Source organism: Alosa alosa, chromosome 20 (genome assembly GCF_017589495.1).
Source record: "Alosa alosa isolate M-15738 ecotype Scorff River chromosome 20, AALO_Geno_1.1, whole genome shotgun sequence".
In the NCBI taxonomy this organism is placed as follows: Eukaryota; Metazoa; Chordata; class Actinopteri; order Clupeiformes; family Clupeidae; genus Alosa; species Alosa alosa.
The window spans coordinates 26,275,146-26,296,011 of NC_063208.1; the positions used below are offsets into that span (position 1 = coordinate 26,275,146).

Consider the following 20,866-nt stretch of genomic DNA (forward strand, 5'->3'; position numbering starts at 1 on the left):
CCATGAAAGACAAAAGAGCTTTATGTTTTGAGCAAGTGTGTAATGTATCCAAAATGTCATATTATGACAAAAATGTTCATAAAGTGAGGCGAATGTTTGCTTTAGAGATGTATGACATTTTGAATGTTGTGTGTCATTTTGCTGGAGATTTGAGGAATTTTGCATTTTGTGTGAACAATTGTGTGTTTTGTGAGTTTTGAAAAATAGACACAGAGTTTTGAAAATGTGTGTGAACAGTGAAAACTGTAATAAGCTAAGATGGATAAGAACGGGAACACGTCGCCATCTGCTGGAGCAAAAGTGGGACTGAAACAACTGGGTCCAACACATGCCAGAACAGCAATAGTCACATTTTGAATAGGCCTCAGTGTTTCCCATACATTGACTTATTTGTGGCGGCCCACCACAATATCAACATTGACCACCACACAATGATTTTCCTGGTTGTACTAAATTGTGCTTAATTCTGGTTAGAATCATAACCACACTGCACTAATTTGTTAAAAACCGTTGCATTCAGGTTAATTCTGCAAACCTACCACCACAGATAGAATTCAATTCTGTGAGAAACACTGGGCCTAACACAATATTACTTTGGTGTCGTTTTTACAAGTCTAAATGCAAAAGTGTACTAATTTAAAGTGTACTAATTATTTGCAGTTTGTATCTAAAACATAATTTCATATAACAAAAAAAAAAACTTGAAGTGGCCCCTCCTGTAAACATGAAGCATGCGCATGTTGAGCGCACACTTGACGGTAGCATGTGCTCTCGATTACCCGCGTTTGTCCCCTCCTGCAAAGTTGTGCTGCCTGCTTCAGGATAGTGTGGCCAACACGTGTAGTGCGGACGGATGAGGCCAAGTGCTCTGGACACGTGAATTTCGATTGTTTGCTCCATTAATTCAGTAATAACAGTTTAAGTAATATACTGGACGATATCATAAGTTGCAGCACTTCAAATTATCTACATTTGAGTATTTATTTGCCAACGTTACTGGTAAGTCCGCCAAAATTAACGACTTCTATTTGGATTGAGACACAATGTGCCTTTTGTCTCTCTTTGCAGTAACGTTAAAGTGTCACAACTTGCTTTATTGAAGTGATGATACAGTGTTTAAGATTGTATTTAACTTGTCCACCCTTTGAATTGTTAATTGTGGTAATCATCAGGAACGTAAACTCTGTGTTAAGGTTGGCTAGCCCTATAAATGCTAGCAGCTAACAGTTTCACGTTAGCTTGCCACTGCATCCCGGTGGTATCAACATTACGCATGTTAGCCTGCTAACCTCTCCAATGGAAGGAGATAACGTTAGTCGATTTTCATTAGGCTCCTGTCTTCTCTTTCGTAATATGCATTATTTACGTGTCCGAGTAATGGTTATTTCTCATATCCTTCAACGTTACCTAGCTATGATCAACACTTACAGACGTTACAGACGTCTAGTGTCGTAATTTGCTACTGTATTTATTGGCTAGTTCTAATGGTTATACTGCCTCTTGAAATTATACTACATTGCGTAATACATATCAGGTTGTTGCCATCACATGAAACAAAGGCTATGAGTACCTCAGTGTATCCAATGAGAGACCATCATAGGAATTTGGTCTGCTACAAACAAAAGCTTTAACGTTACCCGTGCCACTCGGTGTGATGAGGGGGATTGAGTGTGAAATGCAGAGCGAATACTGGAATTTGCTTAGTGAAGGGGTCCTTAACCATTCTCCCATAGATTACCCATTTTAGGGAATGTGGCCACAGTCTGACCATAGGACACCCAACTCAGCAAAGATCTTCTGTGGTGATATGGATATCTCAGCCAGTCCCGGTTGATCCGGTCTGAAAGCATATCGTAGGAGGCTTTATCTTTATTTACAACAACAAAGGCATACAGATAGTGACATTGTTTAAAAATAATGTCCTTTCACCCCAGCTAGTTGTAGGTTACATAACAAGAGCCTTGGACTGTTTGGATTTAATACTGTCCCCTTTCTTACAGTTCATCCAGTGAGCACAGCCATGAAGTACATCCTGGTGACTGGTGGTGTGATCTCTGGCATTGGAAAGGGCATCATTGCCAGCAGTGTGGGTACCATCCTCAAGTCGTGTGGATTACACGTGACTGCCATTAAGATCGACCCTTATATCAACATTGATGCAGGCACTTTCTCCCCCTATGAACATGGTACGCTCCAGTTGCAGACATGAAAAATTATGCTGATGATGTGTTACCAGGGCAACCGATGGAATGAGCGGGAGTCTGAAAGTGACTAGAGCCTGGTAGATGTGATTTAGGAGAGGGGATTAGAAATGTGCAGATCGTTTTGATTGCCTTGGCATGGATTAAGCCTAGTTCTAGACTTGAAACTTTTAATTCAGTGGAGATCTTCTTTGGAGTACTCTTTTTCGTGAAGAGCTTACCTTTTCTTCTGTGTAAATAATTCTCAACAAATGCACCAGTGAAAGGTACTTCTTAGGGTAGAAGGCTGTTTCTTAATCATGGTGAATGTCTGCTTGCTCCAGGTGAGGTTTTTGTGCTGGATGATGGTGGAGAGGTTGATCTGGATCTGGGAAACTATGAGCGTTTCCTAGACATCCGGCTCACGCGAGACAACAATCTGACCACAGGAAAAATCTACCAGTCGGTCATCAATAAAGAGCGGAGGGGAGACTACCTGGGCAAGACGGTGCAGGGTAGGTTCCCTCTTAAACTGTCGAAAAGAAAAATGCTTTTGATATTATACGATCCTGTGGTTCATTTACAGAACATGACATTATTAGCTTGAAGTGAAGTTTCTAGCATAGTGTTAAATTGATATATAGTCTGGTGGTCAAATGTGGAGCCTGTTGTAGATGACTGAACTGTTATGAGAGAAACTGACTGAATGTTAAATGAAAATGAAAAATAAAAAATCAGCGATTGCAGGCTCAAAAAAGGCCCAAACATAAATGATCACATTCATCTAATCTTTCCTAACAATCTGCTAGCTGCCCGCCCCATAAGCAGGCCGTCAAAAAAATGTGTCTCTGTAGGCAGCTTAGGCCCTGAGATCTGCACACAAAAACAATTGCTACCAACAAGTGTTGCCAAACACAGGCAAGTGTTCCAACCAATAAATGACGAGATGCGCACTCAGGAGAGTTTCAAATGCACAGAAGGGAGGGGTAGGGAGGAGCGATCTAGCTCTCTGTTTTGGTTGAACGTCAACAGAAGTGACGTTACTCCGCCATCGCTGATACAACCTTCAAAAGAAAAACTGACTGAAATAATCTGCAGACTTTTGTGGATCACTGAAAATTAAACAATAAATAAATGAATGAATGAATGAGTTAGAGTGGAACTCTGCTGAGTGCATTACCTTTGCCAAACTGCAGCAAGTTGTCTTGGCAGAGGTAATAAAATCAAATGAAAAGTTGATGCCATTTATCTGTCTCTGTGTCGCAGTTGTGCCACACATCACAGATGCTATTCAGGAGTGGGTAATGCGGCAGGCCCGAGTGCCCGTGGACGATGATGACGTGGAGCCACAAGTGTGTGTGATCGAGGTGAGGGTGTGTGTGTGTTTGTGCGTGTGTGGTGAGTGACTTTAGTCTACCATTCCAGCTAAGGTCAAGTCAATGTAAAGGATTCACAGTGTGTGTTTGTGTTGAGTTACTCAACAGAATAGCTCACTTGTGAATCACTTTGGATAAGCATTTCTATCAATTGAGCCATAATGAAAATGGCGATATGAAATGCGATTGGTGATTGTAACACAGCTGATCTTGCGTTGGTGAAGGGACGGGAGCTCCCCTTGATATGTGACTTCTGATGGAACTGTACGGATATTTGCCAGCTTGTGCATGCTCATGCCTCATGGCTGTTTCCCATGGTTACAGCTGGGTGGGACTGTTGGAGACATTGAGAGCATGCCTTTCATCGAAGCCTTCCGGCAGTTCCAGTTCAAAGTGAAGAGAGAGAACTTCTGCAACATCCACGTCAGCCTCATCCCACAGGTAAGACTCACACACACACATACTCCGCAAAGTACATGGACAGCGTGGCATCATGCTCTTAGGCTTCTCTCTTGTAGTTCATACACATGTGCTTATTTTCTCCGTCTGCCCTTCACGGACAACTACAGTCACATATTAAGCGCTTTTAGACATACGTGTAAGACCGGAGGTTCTGCCGATGTTAAACGGTGGGGCCGCATATCTGAACGACATAACCGGTCATATGGAAGTCCGAATTTAGCCGGTTGTTCTACTACTCCCAACCCCCCCACCCCTAGTATTTCCTCCGGACATTATGTAAATGTGCTGTGTCTAAACGAGGCGTAGAACATGCGGTTAAAATTCACACCTAGTGAGAGGGCGTGTTGGTGACGTTTCTTTCGTGCGTCCATGTGGTTAGATCTGACTTAAATACCAGTGTTATGATGGAGTGGCATAGTGCTGTCCAGAAAATCTCCGACGTGGAAAGATGCAGACATCACAGAGCTACTGTCCATGAGGGCATACAATATTTTGATAGAACACATGAAGGAAACGGCACGTTGTAGCCTACAACTGCATGGCAAGGCCAAACAAATTCAAAAGACTGAATCATAACAACTTCACGAACAACTTCACTGTTATGTTAGTATTTTGTTTGTTGCTTAAAAATGTTGTATGATGGCCTTGAAGTCTTGAGTTAGCCTACTGAATTGGCTGGTAACCCACCATAAAGTTTGTGCATGCTCTCTCTCCAATGCAAACCAGATTTGGGGTTCTACAAGTAATTCTGGTACATAACGTTGAAAACAGATAAATGTGTTTATTCGAAGCACACATACAAATACTGTAGGTCAATTTCAAGTGCGCACTTACGTGACTAGCCTACTTCAAGTATTAGCCTATGTACAATAGATTTCTCTTCTTTAGCCTACATAATGCATAAGCTACACTTTGTAAACGAAAAGCAGCTGTGACAGGCAGTGGCCGCATATATTCTGCGTCATATCTCGCATCTTGTGAACTCTACAAGCCCCCACCCTTCACTCGACAACCACACGGAGATTCTGTAATGTGCGTGTATGTCGTTCACCCATACATCTGTATAAGGTCAGTAGAAGGTCCGCAGGTTAGCATCATATCTGAATCATCCAAAGGGTAGGACCTCCGCATATACTCCGGAGCTTATATCTGAAAGCGCTTATTGTCTTTCACCCAAGTGAAACTGACACACACACACACACACACACACACACACTAAGAGCATCTTTTCTTTCCTCTCCCAACAGCCCAGTGCAACAGGAGAACAGAAGACGAAACCCACTCAGAACAGCGTGAGGGAGTTGAGAGGTCTCGGACTGTCCCCTGACCTGGTGAGTACCCTATACTGTGTCACTGAACACACACACACACATATATACAGAACACCAGGACACACGGGTTACGGAATACACACATGACTGATAGAATCACTTGCACCACAAAACATGTGGAAGTCATGTGATTGGTTTCCTCCCTCTGTTTGTGTAATATGTTTGTCAAATGAGGAGGTATGCAAGCAAATACAGAGCTTTTCCGTCTTGATCATGCTTAGCTTAGTCATGCTGTCATGAGTGTGCCTTTGAGCAGTTTAGGAATCAGTTTAAAATGACCCGCCAGCTATAGGCCAACTGGCCCAACCCACTTCCAGTGAATGATGCTAAGCTAGGCTAACGGTGTCAGACCAGGTTATTGCACACACAGTGAAGAGAAGGGTATGTATCCTCTTATCTAACTCTGGGATAGATGCCAGCAAATGAGCTAGTACTATCCCAAAGAATTGGTGTGTTCCTTTAAAGTGCCCTAAAGGGCTTTTTACATGAAAAGCGACACCCTCTAGTATTCAATGAGAAGTGGGCGGCAAGCGGACGATTTGAGTGTTGGCACGGCAGGCGGGCGCAGTAGAATCGAGAACACGTCTGCCCGCCTCCAAGATAAAAAAAAACCCCTTCAGGTTTTGAGGTGGCGGTGTGGGCACTCTGTTTTGAGTTGTCTTTCAGATGACTGGTGGTAGGGTGCGGGGCAGAGAACTTTGACCGCTTTTCGTCTGAAAAAGCCCCTTAACACCGATAGCAGGCTTATGGTAGTAAATTAATTAAATCAATTTAATGAAATGAAATTGCATCTAAAATCTATTAATTGTATAATTATAATTGATCATAATGTGTAATTGTATCTAATTGCCTCATCAGATCATGTGCCGGTGTGCCACTCCTTTGGAAAACTCGGTCAAAGAGAAGATCTCCATGTTTTGCCATGTGGAACCCCAACAGGTGAGTGTTGAAAAGGGATTGCTCTCTCTAAAGTGTCTGGATACTTTGGGAACTGATCATGGCGTCCATTCAGTTAATATCACTGAATGGAATTTAACTCAATAGGATCAGTAGGAATTGTTTCATGTTTCTAGGAGTTAGGCCTGAAACAACAACGCACAACAGAATAGAAATTATCTGTAAATTCATAATTATATGATCCTGGTGGATGTAAACAAACTGAAATGTGTCAACAATAAAGAAATTGAATATTTTTTAAAAGGAAATCTAAACACTTGAGTTTACACTTAACGCTTACACTTCACGCTTAAGTTTGTGAATCTCTCCTGACTCACTCGCCCTTCTGCTCTGCCTGTCTCTCTCTCTCTCTCTCTCTCTCTTTCTGTCTGTCTGCCTGTCTCTCTCTGTGTCTGTCTGTCTGTTTCTCTCTTTGTCTCCTCCTCAGGTGATCTGTGTGCACGACGTCTCGTCCATCTATAGAGTTCCGCTCCTGCTGGAGGACCAGGGAGTGGTCGACTACTTCTGCCGCAGACTGGACCTGTCCATCGAGATGCGGCCCAGGAAGATGCTGGCCAAGTGGAAGGAGATGTCCGACAGGTGGGTTCAGAGGAGACTGCGCCGCCACACCGTGGCATAATTCTAAAGGGCCGTTCACACCAAGAACGATAACTATAACGATAACGGCAAAAAAGTATCGTTCTAACTAATATGAATGACTATGTCCACACAAACTGTAACAACATGAAGAACGATATTGTTGGTGATCACTTTCAGAACGATTTTGAGAACGATAAAAAGCTGACAGCCAATCAGAATCCATCAAATTACTCATCAACATGAGGAGACTTTCCTTATCGTTGGTCGGTGTGGACGCTTTTATCGTTATAGTTATACTTATCTTTATAGTTATCGTTCCTGGTGTAAACGGCCCTTAACCCCTAATCCTGGCAGAGCCATGCCATGCCTGGTGCCGTGTGCCAGATTGTCTTGTGAGGATTCCTAACTGAAATTATAGTGCAGAGGTTCTCATGAATCTAGTGATTCCAAACAGTGCCATTCTGATGAGGATAGGAGGAATTAGACCTTCTCTCTAATTTGCTTTCGGTTGAAGGTTTGCCAGACCACTGTATGTGTTGTTTATGTTTTTTGGCACGGCAGTGCTCTTGCGCAAGAACAGCGTCTGTGGAACTCATCAGGTCCTTAATTAGAAGGATCCCTGCTTTTATTTGAATTGGCCTGGGCCCTCAAAGCACAACACATTTCAGTTTTCTGCCCATAAACATTGAATTTTTCTTTAGTTGTCTTCAGAATTTTCAGCCAAACAATGGATTGATAGCTGAAAATAAGTGGAGATGTTGTGTTGTAGTGGAGATGTTGTGTTGTAGTGGAGATGTTGTGTTGTAGTGGAGATGTTGTGTTGTAGTGGAGATGTTGTGTTGTAGTGGAGATGTTGTGTTGTAGTGGAGATGTTGTGTTGTAGTGGAGATGTTGTGTTGTAGTGGAGATATTGTATTGTAGTGGAGGTATTGTAGTGGAGATATTGTGTTGTAGTGGAGATATTGTATTGTAGTGGAGATATTGTATTGTAGTGGAGATATTGTATTGTAGTGGAGATATTGTGTTGTAGTGGAGATATTGTATTGTAGTGGAGATATTGTGTTGTAGTGGAGATATTGTATTGTAGTGGAGGTATTGTATTGTAGTGGAGATATTGTGTTGTAGTGGAGATATTGTGTTGTAGTGGAGATATTGTATTGTAGTGGAGATATTGTGTTGTAGTGGAGATATTGTGTTGTAGTGGAGATATTGTGTTGTAGTGGAGATATTGTGTTGTAGTGGAGATATTGTATTGTCTCTTTGTTCCATCTCTTGTTTCATCATTTCTTTCCCGCCGTTTCCTTTGCCGGCTCAGGTCTGACCGACTCCTTGAGCACTGTTCTATTGCCCTGGTTGGGAAATACACTAAGCTGTCCGACTCCTACGCCTCCGTCATCAAATCCCTGGAGCACTCCGCTCTAGCCATCAGCCACAAACTGGACATCAAGGTGAGGTCACCCAATTCATTGACCCAGGGCTGCACAGTGCTGCATATATGTAGCACATGCTACTAGAAAATCAATATCTGTTATGGATGATTTACCAGCTTAGCATCAGTGACCTTATTTAAAATGTTTTTTATAGTGAAGCCTACAGATGAGGTGTTTGTAACTACATACTGATGCTAGAGATTTTGTAGATTGTGCTAGAAAACTATCAGCCTCTGTAGCACCAGCGCTACGAACGAAGAAATGAACGCACAGCCCTGCGGCTGGTACAGATGACCTAGCACTCTGGGTCCTGCAATAATCACAATAAGAAGCAGCAGCATTATGCCGTGTTGTTCACCTAAACAGAGGCTGCAGATGGCCGCCCCAGTGCATGCATTCAGATAGCCCGCCGGCTTTGGGGAACCGAAGACACATCACATTTAGTTTGCTAAACAAAAGCATGTTATCTTAAGAAGCTAGATATGTTGCTATTGTAAGAAGCTACAATGCCCAAACATCAGCTAACTGTCATCACCGGACGTCACATGCTCTTAGCTGTATGTGTGTGTGTGTGTGTGGTGTGTTGTGCCTGGTGTTGGCGTTTCTGGTATGTGTTTGCTGTACTGTATCATCCACCGGACATCACATGCTGGAAAGCTCTGTCTGTAAATAGCCACACACTCTCACACCTTCTGTCGTTCTCACTCCCTCTCCCATTTCCTCAACCCACGCTCCCTTTCTCCGTGTCTCTCCATCCAGTCATAGACGGTTTACTGCCACAGTCCAGTTGAACACTGACAAAATGTATTAAAGGATTGTGAAAAGTGATGAAAAATGGAATGTGGAAAAAATGAAAGAAATGATCATTTTAGCTGACAGCAATGCTCCTGCTACTACAACTAGTGGTTTTAGTTATATCATCAGAGACCCAACACAGTATATCAACACAACACCAACATGAGTCATGAGGACTAAGAAACTAATTTCTCTCTCTCTCTCTCTCTCTCTCTTATCTCTCTCTTTCTTTCCATCTCTGTCTTTTTCTTCCTCTCTCTCTCTTTCTCAGTATATTGACTCTGCAGATCTGGAGGCTGCTACCCTGCAGGAGGAGCCGGTGAAGTACCACGAGGCCTGGCAGAAGCTGTGCAGTGCAGAGTGAGTGTGTAGGCAGAGCTGTGTGTGTGTGTGTGTGTGTGAAGACTCGGTGGAATTGGCACGGCAAATCTCATGAATGACCATCTGGATGGTGTTCTGTTTGCTTGTCGTGATGGGACGTGAAGCGAGGCTTTTTTTTCCTGTGAGGGACAGTAGCAGGCCGTTCAGTCCTGGGAAATGTACGCCCCCCCATTATGGCACGGCTTCCTGACAGGATCCCTGCTTATCTCCTTTTTCACTGGGGGTTTATGCTATAGGAGCCCTTAACTGTAAAGAGCTTGGAGTTCTGGTAGAGTAGTCAGTGAGCTACAAGGCCACTTAAGGCTCCAGTTTCAAATGCCCATCATTATGTAATGCTTGGCTGAAGCACAGCTACTGTAGCAGGTCTGCACAGAGCACATTTGCCCTCTAGTTTACCAGAACAGCAGGGGCAAAAGGGACAGCAGTGTGGTGGGAATAGGGGAGTGGGAAAGTGTCATGACAACAGGCTGAGATGGAGACAGGTGTGATGAGCGAAAGTGTCATGACAACAGCAGAGATTCTAGAGTATTCCGCTCTGAAATCTTTGGACAACAGAGATCATGGAGACGGGTGGTGATAAGTGAAAGTGTCATGACAACAGGTAGAGATCAAAACGGGTTTGTTAGGTGAGCGTGTCATGACAACAGGCTGAGATGGAGACAGGTTTGATGATTGAGAGTGTGTGTGTTTCCTGTCTGCAGTGGCATCCTGGTACCTGGGGGCTTCGGCGTACGAGGAACTGAAGGAAAGATTGAAGCCATCAGTTGGGCGAGAAAACAGAAGAAGCCATTCCTAGGTATGAGGATTACTATTTACTGTTTAATATGACATGAATCCAACAAAGCTCATCGACCAATAGAACATCAATCAAACCTTATATATACTATGCAATACTGAAATGAGTGTCTCATATCTTTTTTACATACACTACTGGCCAAAGGTTTGGGATCACTTAAAATGTTCCATTCCACTCCATTATAGACAGAATACCAGCTGAGATCCATTGCATTTTTATTATTATTATTATTATTATTATTATTATTATTATCAGGGCAGCAGTTTCCAGATTAAATTATGTGCTTACATAATTGCAAAAGGGTTCTTCAATGTTTTCTCAGTTAGCCTTTTAAAATGACATCAGATCAGTAAATGGTTGCTGATAATGGGTAATGTAGATATTGCATTAAAGATCAGCCAGTTCTTTCTACAACAGTCGAGAACCCTTTTGCAATTATGTAAGCACAGAATGTAATCTGAAAACTGCTGCCCTGATTAAAAGAACAATGCAACTGATCTCAGCTGCTATTCTGTCTATAATGGAGTGGAATAGAAATTTCTAAGTGACCCCAAACTGTTGACCGGTGGTGTATACGGATTCCTTACAAATGTACCTGCTCTGGACAAAAGATGGTGCTATACAGCTTATGTAATGCACACTCACCTCAGTCTCTTGAGGCTGGGCCAGAGGGCAGCCCTGAAATTAAAGGCTTTCCTCAGAACTTTGCTTCATTATTCAATCCCTCATCAGAACTTTGCTGGTGGGAACACTTCAAACATGCACAGGCACATTACAATAGACGTGTGTGAATGTGTGAGACCACATAATCAGGCATAATCAGACCACATTGTGCCAAGCACTGCTGGGCACCACATGTTCTCACCCCTTTCCAGCCCATTCTGCCCACAGCACACAGCTCTGTAATGACATTTCATCCCCATAAACATAAAAACAATGAAATAAAATCACAATATTTCACCCCGTGTACATTTTAGCGTTCCATCTATATCATATATTAGTGTACAAAGTAGAAGCACGTCAGCAGCTGGTGGTAATTGTGGCACATACTGCCATGATCCGCAGATGTGTTTGTGTGTTATAATGGTGATTTAGAACTCTGTTAGCAGTTAGCCCTTAGGGGATTTCCATAGCCCTAAAATGGCATTACACAGAATGCTGATCACGCAGGTATTAAGTGGTTGCGGAGCACTACATGCCAAGATGTTTGCTGCAATAAAGTGCTTGTCTTGTGCTTGTGGTGCAGGTGTGTGCTTGGGTATGCAGCTGGCCGTGTGTGAGTTTGCAAGAAACATGCTTGGCTGGACAGGTAAGCCACATTTTGTTGTTTTGCAATTTTCTGTCATCTTACGTGTCTTATTTAGACTATATCCAGTTGTATTTATTTTTGAACTTGTATGTATGTTTATGTGTGATATATGTTTATTAGGGGTGTGAATCTCTCATGTAAAAGACGATACGATTCACTAGATACATGGGCACGATTCGATACAAGAAAAGATGCATGTTCGTAAAAGACGATACGATTCACTAGATACATGGGCACGATTCGATACAAGAAAAGATGCATGTTCATAAAAAACTATTTGATGCAGTTCGATGCAGTTGAAGAATGGAAAGCATTCTGAAAGATTTTTTATCATTTGCCTAAGGTGCACATTCATTTTATATTATCAATTATCATGGTCATGTCAATTAGGCAAAAAAAAATTGTGAATATGATTATCTAAACTGAGGTTTGTATCATATACTGTATTGAAATGAAAAAAGAATAGTCTACATTTCAGTCAAACACAGCAGCCAAATACAACATAAAAATACATTTTTATAAACTTTATAGATTTTATAGAGTTATATCTGATTGTTTTCAAGGAGCTGCAGCCTATTGTTGAGGTAAGACAATACCGAAATAAAGTAAAACAGTGCTTAAGACAATCTTGGCCTTTTCTCAGATAGCCTACAAGAACAAAATAGGCCTAGCCTACATATCAATGAACTGGGCCTATTTTGTTCCAAGTCTGAGTGAATATGAACAAAATAATAATAATTTGTGCATCGTTTTAGCAGCAAGGGCCAAATTATTCTTTAACATTAAGGAAATCCCTTCATCAAACGTAAGGCTACTCTACAGACTATCGTTGCCGTTTAGGAATGCTATAGTAAGTGTTTAATTTAGCTGGATTTTGAAAAACAAAAGAGTAAAAACTGTCAAAGAAACCCGAAAGCGAAGTTGTCACGCGTTTAAGTTGCAGTAGATGTATGGGTAATGAAGTCCTTTGACAACTTTGGGCAATGAGTGTAGCCCAAAACGAACTTCATTACCCACAAATCCGTGCCACAGGTAGTTTCAAAACAGGAAGTGGGATGAACGCGCTGCTTGCAACGTAAATGAGAGTATGAGCGAGCAGAAAAGGTTGTGAACCGATTCGTAACAAGTAAATCGATATAACGACCGGTGCATTTCAGTTTTATTCCGATACGGGGCTTAACATATCGATGTAGCCGTATCTTACACATTAAAAACGGATACCGATACGTATCGGTTAATCTTTACACCCCTAATGTTTATATTATTAATTGCTGCTGTAACACCATAATTTCCCTCTGGGGATGAATAAAGTAATCTATCTATCTATCTTATTTAAGTATGCATAGATTTATTTTCTGAATGTCGTTATTGTGGCAACATAATATCCTATAGTTAGCACATTAGAAACTTGGAGGTAAAATACATTTTTAAGTGATATACATTTTTTTCTCTTTAACGGTAAACTACATCAAAGGTTTTTAACAAGTAATTTCATGCTGTTTTGCAGATGCCAACTCTACAGAATTCGACCCGGATTCCAAACACCCGGTGGTAAGTTGACCCATTCACCAACACAGAGTCCTGCATCTGCAGCTAGAGGTGCTGGCTTTGCACACTTTACACACTTCTGATTGGTTCCCCTGCAGGTGATTGACATGCCAGAACACAATCCAGGGCAAATGGGTGGGACCATGAGGCTTGGAAAGAGACGCACCATATTCAAGACCAAGTCCTGTATATTAAGTAAGCTTCAGACCAGCAATTAAATCCCTAATTATTCTCATTCAAATTTGTTAGGATGTGTGGCATCACAGTGTGATTTGCGTTCACTCAGGAAAACTGTATGGCGACGTCGACTTTGTTGATGAAAGACATAGACATCGTTTTGAAGTGAGTATTTCTAATTTATCTGTCTACAGTTAAAACCGATATACTCTTGTTGCATCATGAATATTTACATCACTGGTGGACCTCATCTATGTTGCCTAATTTACTGTGAGAAACAGCTAGTGCAACTCAGCCTTTTTCTCTTAACTGCTGTGGTGTACACTTGAGTTCAAAATGGAATCCGTTTGTGGTAGTACGCCTGAAGATATACTGAAATGGCCCACAATGTATATATTTTTTTTTCCAACTCCATCCAGCATCCAGCACAGCTGTGTTTGCTGTGGTACTTTGACTTTGATGTATCGGTGTTCCTTCACTTAACCGTTTCTTGCCGTTTACAGGTGAACCCAGAGCTAAAACATCACTTTGAGGAGAAGGGCTTTCACTTTGTAGGCCAGGATGTGGAGGGAGAGAGGATGGAAATTATTGAACTAGATGGTCAGTAGTTTTGTGTGTGTGTGTGTTTTTAAAGGACATAGTAGAGATTGTGTGAATTTGTACATTTTGTGAATTAATTAATTTTATTTTTTATATCACAACATTTGTTGTTCTTTTTGCTTCAAGAACTATGCATGGGGTTCTAATTTGAATGATGCCATTTTTGTTTTTTTTTATTCAAGTTGGGGCCCAACCATAACAAAATAAGACTTAAGTTCACTTTCTCTCTCCACTACCCTCTTTGTCCGTGTCCCCAGTGGTCAAATTCAAATCGAGGCCATTAACAAAATAAGGCTTTTAAAAGGTTATCTAAAAGTTTTTAAAGGTTCACTTCCTCTGTCCTCTACCCTCATTCTCTGCGTCCCCAGATCACCCGTATTTCGTAGGGGTGCAGTACCACCCGGAATTCACCTCCAGACCCATCAAGCCTTCACCTCCTTACTTTGGACTTCTGCTCGCCGCTGCAGGGAAACTACACAGCTACCTCCAGAGAGGCTGCCGCCTGTCGCCACGGTAACCAGCTCCCAGCATGCATTCTGCTCTGCCTGCCTGCAGGCGTGAAGTATTACTGTGTTGATTTGTACTGTGTAGGTCGGTAAAGCACATATTTCTGCAAATGAGGATGGTGAGATGACAAAATCTGTTAAGATTTTATATGTATATGTGGATATATGATTAGTGTGCAATCATTAGCAATCCAATGTATTGCAGAAGTGTTTGCTGTAAGAGCAACTTAAAGTGATGTACTGATTACAGTATGATGGCATGGTATCAGGAAAAGACCAGAACAATGGTCCTGTTTTTCACTCTAGCCCTGTTTACAAGGATACTTTTATTCCAGCTACAGTGGGGAATATGGCTCAATCAAAATAAAAATTACACCCAAACAGCTGGATCGGAATAAAACTGTTGATCCTGCCTGCCATCCATCCTTTCCTCAAGGAAAAGTAAAGCAACAACGGCCACTCCGATCAAAGATTCTAGAACGCCTGTATGCACCTGATCAGAATAGAAACTACCCCATGTAAACAGACGGCACACATTTTTCAATGGGAATAGTTTAATCGGAATGACAAAACATTTTTCCATGTAAACCCACTTACTGAATGCCAGTTCCCAGATCGCATTTGTGATGTACTGTGTTCGTCCTCCTCACAGAGACACCTATAGTGACCGCAGTGGCAGCAGTTCCCCAGACTCCGAGATCGCCGAACTCAAATTACCCAGCATTGCTCAGGACTGACCCACTGGTGGAGATCAAGTACGTCCTCTCTGCCGTCCATCTTGTTTTACTTAACAACACAAGTTATCTGCAAGAAGTTCCCATGAATCTTCATGAGTAATGTAGTGTCTAATCAGGGCTGTACAGCGCTACATATGCTGTATGCAGCACACACTACAAACAAATCAGCCTGTGCTATGGGTAATTTACCAACTTGGCACCAAGTGCGCCTTATTTAACATGTTTTCTAGAGTGTAGCCTACAGATTAGGTGTTTGTAACGACATACCGATTTTGTAGATTGTGCTACAAAACAAACCGGCTCTGTAGCACCAGTGCTATGAGGAAAAAAGTTAAGGTACCACCCTGCTAATGTAGACCATTTACTCCAAAGGATGCATCTAATTTTTAGTCTAATAAATAGGTGTATTAATTATGATCTGTGTTGGAGATCATTTATTAACTGTATGACTGATGTGGTTAACTGGCTACATGTACTAATGAGTCTGAGGGTTGTCAGTGAAGCCTGTCTAGTTTCTTATCCAAATATTGAAATTGGAGCATTCATAGAGAATATTTTTGTTACATTTACACACATTCATATTATGGTATGGGTTTTAAGGAAGTTATTCTGTGTTTTAGGGGTTTTGGTGGTGGGTTGGGTCTTTATTCTGGTCATAGTCTAAGTCATATATTCTGTGTTCTAGGGGTGTGGTGGGTTGGGTCTTTATTCTGGTCATAGTCTAAGTCATATCTTCTGTGTTCTAGGGGCGTGGCGATTTTTACAGTGACTCGGATGCACTGACGTACAGGGATGGACGCCTTGGGGAACTCGGACCTCGGATTTTAAATGCCGCCTTCTTTTTTTCATTTCCTTTCCTTTTATTTCTCTTGCACAAGTTGTGATATCAAACCGTGGTTCTTTTTATATTTGTATAGATTTGTAACGGCGCGTTAGTTTTCAGCTTCTCATTACTACTATGGATTCCAGACGTTATCATCCATGCTTTTTAAACACTAGCTAGGCTAGTAACAAACCTGGTCAGATATCAGTTGAATTGTACATTGTGTGTGCATATATATTTTCAGGTTAATTTCCCAGATCTTTTCATCGTACTCTGTGGTCATTCATTGTATTTAAGTCTGTATTCTTTTGTGTGAAAACCGTATTAACAAAAGGTCATACTGACTCTGACTCTGTGCAGGGATGAAGTTATTTATTTTGGCATGCAGCAGTATTTTGGGGGTAGTCAGAAAGGATGTCCTCAGGGATAGCTTTGATGGGTCAGTTAGTCCCCCCTCAAATGGTTCCATGTCTAGTTTTCCTCAGTTCAGTTACAGATGACTGGACACATCAGAGACAGTCAACTCGCCGTATTCACCTGGCAACAAGAACGAGGCTAAAGGGTACACTTGCATTACACCTCAGTCCAGCAGATGGTGGTGGTAACTTTGTTTGCAAACTGCCAAAATACTCACTGAAGAAGAATAGGCCAGTGAACCCTTCTTTTTTTTCGGCAGTTTGCAGAGTGCATTACCACCACCATCTACTGGACTTAAGTGTAATGGCAAGTGTACCCTTTAGTCTCGTTCTGGCTGCTGGATGAATAAGGCTGCAGCAGCACATGTGAGACCATTAACTGCATGTTTGTATATATATATATATCTCTACAGTCAATGTTTGAGACACCCACCACATGTATTTAGGGTGCTTGTACCCTTGTACGTTTATGGAAATGTCACTTTTGGAATGCGGAAAGGTAGACTGACAACAGGAAGTGGAAGTCCCACCTCATGCTGTTAACTTTACAGGACAGTGGTCTGCCTGTCCCAGTAAATCACAAAAGTGCTCTCAGGTCACCTCTGTGTGAAGATGCACATGAATGGGATCTCTAGTGATCCCACACCACTAGGACCAATAGGCTTAGTTTGCCATGATAGTTAAATACTCATTCAGGAGTTACCATTTTCTGAATTATACCCAGAGACATTTTCATTTAGTTGGTCAGCAGCAATATATTGCAAATGAGGGTAATTCACTGAGCAGTTCACTGCTGACTCACATCTGAGTCAGGGTTGCTCCACGCAAGACGATGCATCAATGCAATTTGTTTTCCATGCCAACCCATCATGAGTGGCATTTGGCTGTGATGGGGAAACTGAATAAATGTTGAGTTGGCCTGAAAGTGTTCATTTCTTTGAACAGTTTGATTGCTTATCTATTTTAATGATATTTTAACAATTTAAACACTTGTCCTTCCATTAATTTTTAAATGGAATGTGAAAGATGTAAGCTTTAAACTACACTACTCGAAAGGCTTGCTTCTCTACTGTGATCAGTATCAATCAGTCTGTGGATTAACCATGTTCATCCATTTGATGTGTCCTGGGACTGGTTTAAAGGACCTGTAATAAGTAGGCCATGACACTGAGAACATGGCATGTAAACTGCAGAAATGTCCGCAACTGTTGGCCCATTAACTAAATGTGTGAAGATGAGTTACAGTCTACCACATTTGAACCTTTGATAAAAAAAGCATTTGGAATGGATGTAGAGGTCAAGATTTTACTTCCAACTCCAAGTTGACACCAAGTCCTTTTTTAATGGATAGAGGAAACTAAACCTAAGGGCTGAGCTCATCACATTGGATCTACAGAAAACCTTAATCCTAGATTAGGCATCCTTTAAGTGATTCTACAAAGGTGCAAACACATTTGCTGCAATATTGATGGCTGTTAAGATTAACCCTTTCCAACCTTTGTATTCAGATAAATCTTGTCGGGCCTGGCAGAAACCCAGAGATACCCTTATAAGTGCTGACAAAACCTAAAGCAAAAGTGCTTCTGTGTCAAGGAAAAGTCAATACATTTGATTGAGTAAAAAAAGTTTAATCAGTTAGTAGTGGGTTCAGTCTCAACATCCCTCTGGACAGTCCCATATACCTGAGAAGATAAAACCCATCAGAACACAATCCAATGCACAAGATAATTTCATTAACAAATTAATCTGATCTCAGTCCCATATCCGCATGCTTCATCCAACCGTCCACAAAGTAAATAAGGTTGTCATCACCGATCAGAACCCAACAGAAAGAGTATGCCAATAGCCAGGCATGTACTTGGAACTGAAAGAGTAGAAACGTACCTTGATGCTTGCTGTACAGCACACGCTGCAACACTCCGAGCAGCCAACGCCCTGGAAGCAAAGAGTGGAAACCATGAACACTTGTTCAAGAATCTACCCTAAATGCAACAGGACCACAAAGGTAAGCAAAAAAGGGTGTCAAAAGATTGAATCGATCTGATTTCAGTCCCATATCCGCATGCTTCATCCAACCGTCCACAAAGTAAATAAGGTAGTCATCACCAATCAGAGCCAGACTCACACTAAAAGTGCCCAATAGTCAGGAATATACTTAGAACTAAATAGAAACATACCTTGATTGCTGTACAGCACATTGCAATACTGAGAAATACTTCACCACCTGGAAACAAAGTAAAATGGAAACCATTAATTACCATTACAGAATCTTTCCCAAACTTAAATCACTTAGACTTAGAAAAGTTTAATGTCCGAGAGGCTATTTGTTCACAGCAAAAGTGTAAGCAAAAACAGAGGGTGTTGTTGGAAAGTAGAGTGGCTGTCGCAGGCATGATTGAGCCCTGACAGTCAAAGTCTCCCCAACTCCTCTGGCACGTAGTTCCGAGAGTCTGACCCACAGACAAGAGCACAAACTCTTAGGTAACGTGCCAATTTAAGGGAACTACTCTAAATATGGGTGCGTGCATGTATTGGTGCAGTTAAAGTTTCCGTTAGCTTAGCATTACTTCAATGGAGCATTTGACCACAAACTGGCACAATAAACCCCTACAAACCTTGTATTCAAAAACAGCTTGTGGCAAGCAGCACTCTTTCAGTGGAAACGTGCTTGCTTCATGACCATCTGCCAGGGATGCGGTCTGCCAGTCTTCCAAGACATTTATCCTATGGATAAAACACAACTTTCAGTATCAACACACTTGAATGCATGAAGACAACTGGTTGGGAAATCTGGCTCAGTTGTATCCAATGACTCATTATCGGGTTTAAAAAACGCTCAGTGAGGGCAAGTTTTGTCATCAATGCCAGACTTATTGAAGCTCTACATATAGACCTGGCTTACCTTGTGAAGATATGACACCTAATCCTTTAGGGGACATCCCATGAGGTCTAAACAAAGAACACACATTTCAGTACAACTTACTCAAAACGTAGGCTTAATAACGGTTACTGTTAGTGTGCTGTCCTTTTCCTTAATGTTGCTGAAACAGCTACAGGTGAACTGAACAGCGACCGTCGGTAAAAGGGTTGTTCTTGGCGCCCTTATGAGTGCGACTGCCACCATGAGGCAGGAGCGACTCCCATCGGGGCCAAAGTTAAGTCTGTTCATGCCACTCAAAATGTACCTGATATTCGTGGAACTCCGTCAGAAGCATGTCCATGACTGTCTGCAAAGTGTATGGTGAACCTATGGCAATGAAATAACGGCAATGTAAAACATGTTTTAAAAAGGGCAGGGCAAGCGGTTAATGCTATTAGCTCACGAAGCTAACAAGTGTTGTCCTTTTCCTTTGGTGTTGCTGGTAAGCTACAACAAAGCTAAACAGCGACCGTCGGTAAAAGATTTCACTGTAGGCACCACATTGACCGATTCAGCCACGTGCAGACTAAATCGACTTCGATAGGGCCACAGATGTTTAACGTTTAGTTTATGCTAGTTTTGTAATTGAACATACCCGATGCTAACAGTTACACTGACCGGTCATGTGTTCGTTTAACTTTAACTTCTTTCCACAATCGAATTAAATAATTTGGGACATTAAGGTTGAAATGATTTTAAAACCAAAATATTCACCTAGTATAAATATAGCAGAGAGGTTTTAAGTCGTGGACGATGCTTTAGCTTGCATGAACTTTGTCCTGCACCATACTGTGGTCTATTGTGGTTAAAAAACAATAAATACTACCGTATACATAAAGATTCAGAGGAACTAGGCTTGATTGTGTAGTTGAATAAGTCGATCATCCATTAAAAATATAGATGTTTGTGGATAGTCAAGAGGCACTTACCTATATGATGGCTCGCTCGTACGAAATAAGAAGAGACACTTCAGGGCTGCCCTTTCCTTTTTATAGTGAGTTGCCCGATTGGCTGCTGGGTGGACGTTGTGCATGATGGGAAATGATGTATTTCAAGGTTTCAATGTTGATTCTGAATTCTGATCATTTGACACACGAATATGACCTAGGACTAGCTAGATAAGAGAACCTTTATTTTGTTTTAAACAGTTAAACAGTTACATCTATGCTGCCTTTTTTTTACAGTCAAGAAAAGCATGGCGCTCTTTTATCTTACAATGTGGCTATATAGCCCTAAACATAGGCTAGATAAATTGGGGCCAGGTTTATTAGGCTGGAATGTGTAGCCTAACCTACAAACCAACGTTTTTGGGACAGACAAGATAAAATTATCACAAGATAAAACGTGTACTAAACCAACAGAATCCCATCACGTGTCAATGGTATTAGGCCAGGCTAGAGTAGATTAGTTAAATTGCAGAGTGATTACATTGTTCTTGTTGGTAGAGTAAAGGTCAGGTTAGGTCTTGATTTATTCTTTGTTATTTGCAGTTTAGCCTATAGTCTCTGAGATGTATCTCAAAGTCCCCTTCCATTTGTTCATT

At 41.6% G+C, this 20,866-nt stretch overlaps 1 protein-coding gene, 1 long non-coding RNA gene and 5 other non-coding genes across 9 annotated transcripts; 1 reads left to right on the forward strand and 6 right to left on the reverse strand.

Annotated features, from left to right (window-relative positions):
* The first annotated feature begins 788 nt into the window (after positions 1 to 788).
* On the forward strand, positions 789 to 16,337 carry ctps1a (CTP synthase 1a). Of its 2 annotated transcripts, XM_048230233.1 has the most exons (20): positions 789 to 999; positions 1,734 to 1,853; positions 2,001 to 2,186; positions 2,525 to 2,695; positions 3,447 to 3,547; positions 3,881 to 3,997; positions 5,266 to 5,349; positions 6,208 to 6,288; positions 6,734 to 6,885; positions 8,201 to 8,333; positions 9,382 to 9,470; positions 10,193 to 10,287; positions 11,534 to 11,596; positions 13,104 to 13,147; positions 13,243 to 13,339; positions 13,431 to 13,486; positions 13,825 to 13,921; positions 14,290 to 14,434; positions 15,080 to 15,182; positions 15,911 to 16,337. In XM_048230233.1, exons 3-19 carry the CDS (start codon positions 2,021 to 2,023, stop codon positions 15,162 to 15,164), a joined length of 1,776 nt encoding a protein of 591 aa, XP_048086190.1. In that variant the 5' UTR covers positions 789 to 999; positions 1,734 to 1,853; positions 2,001 to 2,020; the 3' UTR covers positions 15,165 to 15,182; positions 15,911 to 16,337. The 2 variants fall into 2 exon arrangements, with proteins under 2 accessions (XP_048086190.1, XP_048086189.1); XM_048230232.1 differs by lacking the exon at positions 1,734 to 1,853.
* A 1,678-nt stretch (positions 16,338 to 18,015) lies between these two features.
* Positions 18,016 to 20,310, reverse strand: LOC125285379. 2 transcript variants are annotated; one of them, XR_007192021.1, is made up of 7 exons: positions 20,253 to 20,310; positions 19,589 to 19,650; positions 19,306 to 19,352; positions 19,019 to 19,127; positions 18,581 to 18,627; positions 18,288 to 18,338; positions 18,016 to 18,085 (listed from the first exon to the last, which is right to left on the reverse strand). It is a non-coding gene; the product is annotated as an uncharacterized LOC125285379 (long non-coding RNA). The 2 variants fall into 2 exon arrangements; XR_007192022.1 differs by lacking the exon at positions 20,253 to 20,310 and adding an exon at positions 20,038 to 20,211.
* On the reverse strand, positions 18,148 to 18,223 carry LOC125285911. The gene has a single exon (XR_007192097.1). It is a non-coding gene; the product is annotated as a small nucleolar RNA SNORD99 (small nucleolar RNA).
* On the reverse strand, positions 18,442 to 18,517 carry LOC125285912. The gene has a single exon (XR_007192098.1). It is a non-coding gene; the product is annotated as a small nucleolar RNA SNORD99 (small nucleolar RNA).
* LOC125285897 lies at positions 19,193 to 19,272 on the reverse strand. Its single transcript, XR_007192083.1, has one exon. It is a non-coding gene; the product is annotated as a small nucleolar RNA SNORD103/SNORD85 (small nucleolar RNA).
* LOC125285898 lies at positions 19,422 to 19,557 on the reverse strand. The gene has a single exon (XR_007192084.1). It is a non-coding gene; the product is annotated as a small nucleolar RNA SNORA16B/SNORA16A family (small nucleolar RNA).
* Positions 19,739 to 19,875, reverse strand: LOC125285899. The gene has a single exon (XR_007192085.1). It is a non-coding gene; the product is annotated as a small nucleolar RNA SNORA16B/SNORA16A family (small nucleolar RNA).
* Positions 20,311 to 20,866: the final 556 nt, after the last annotated feature.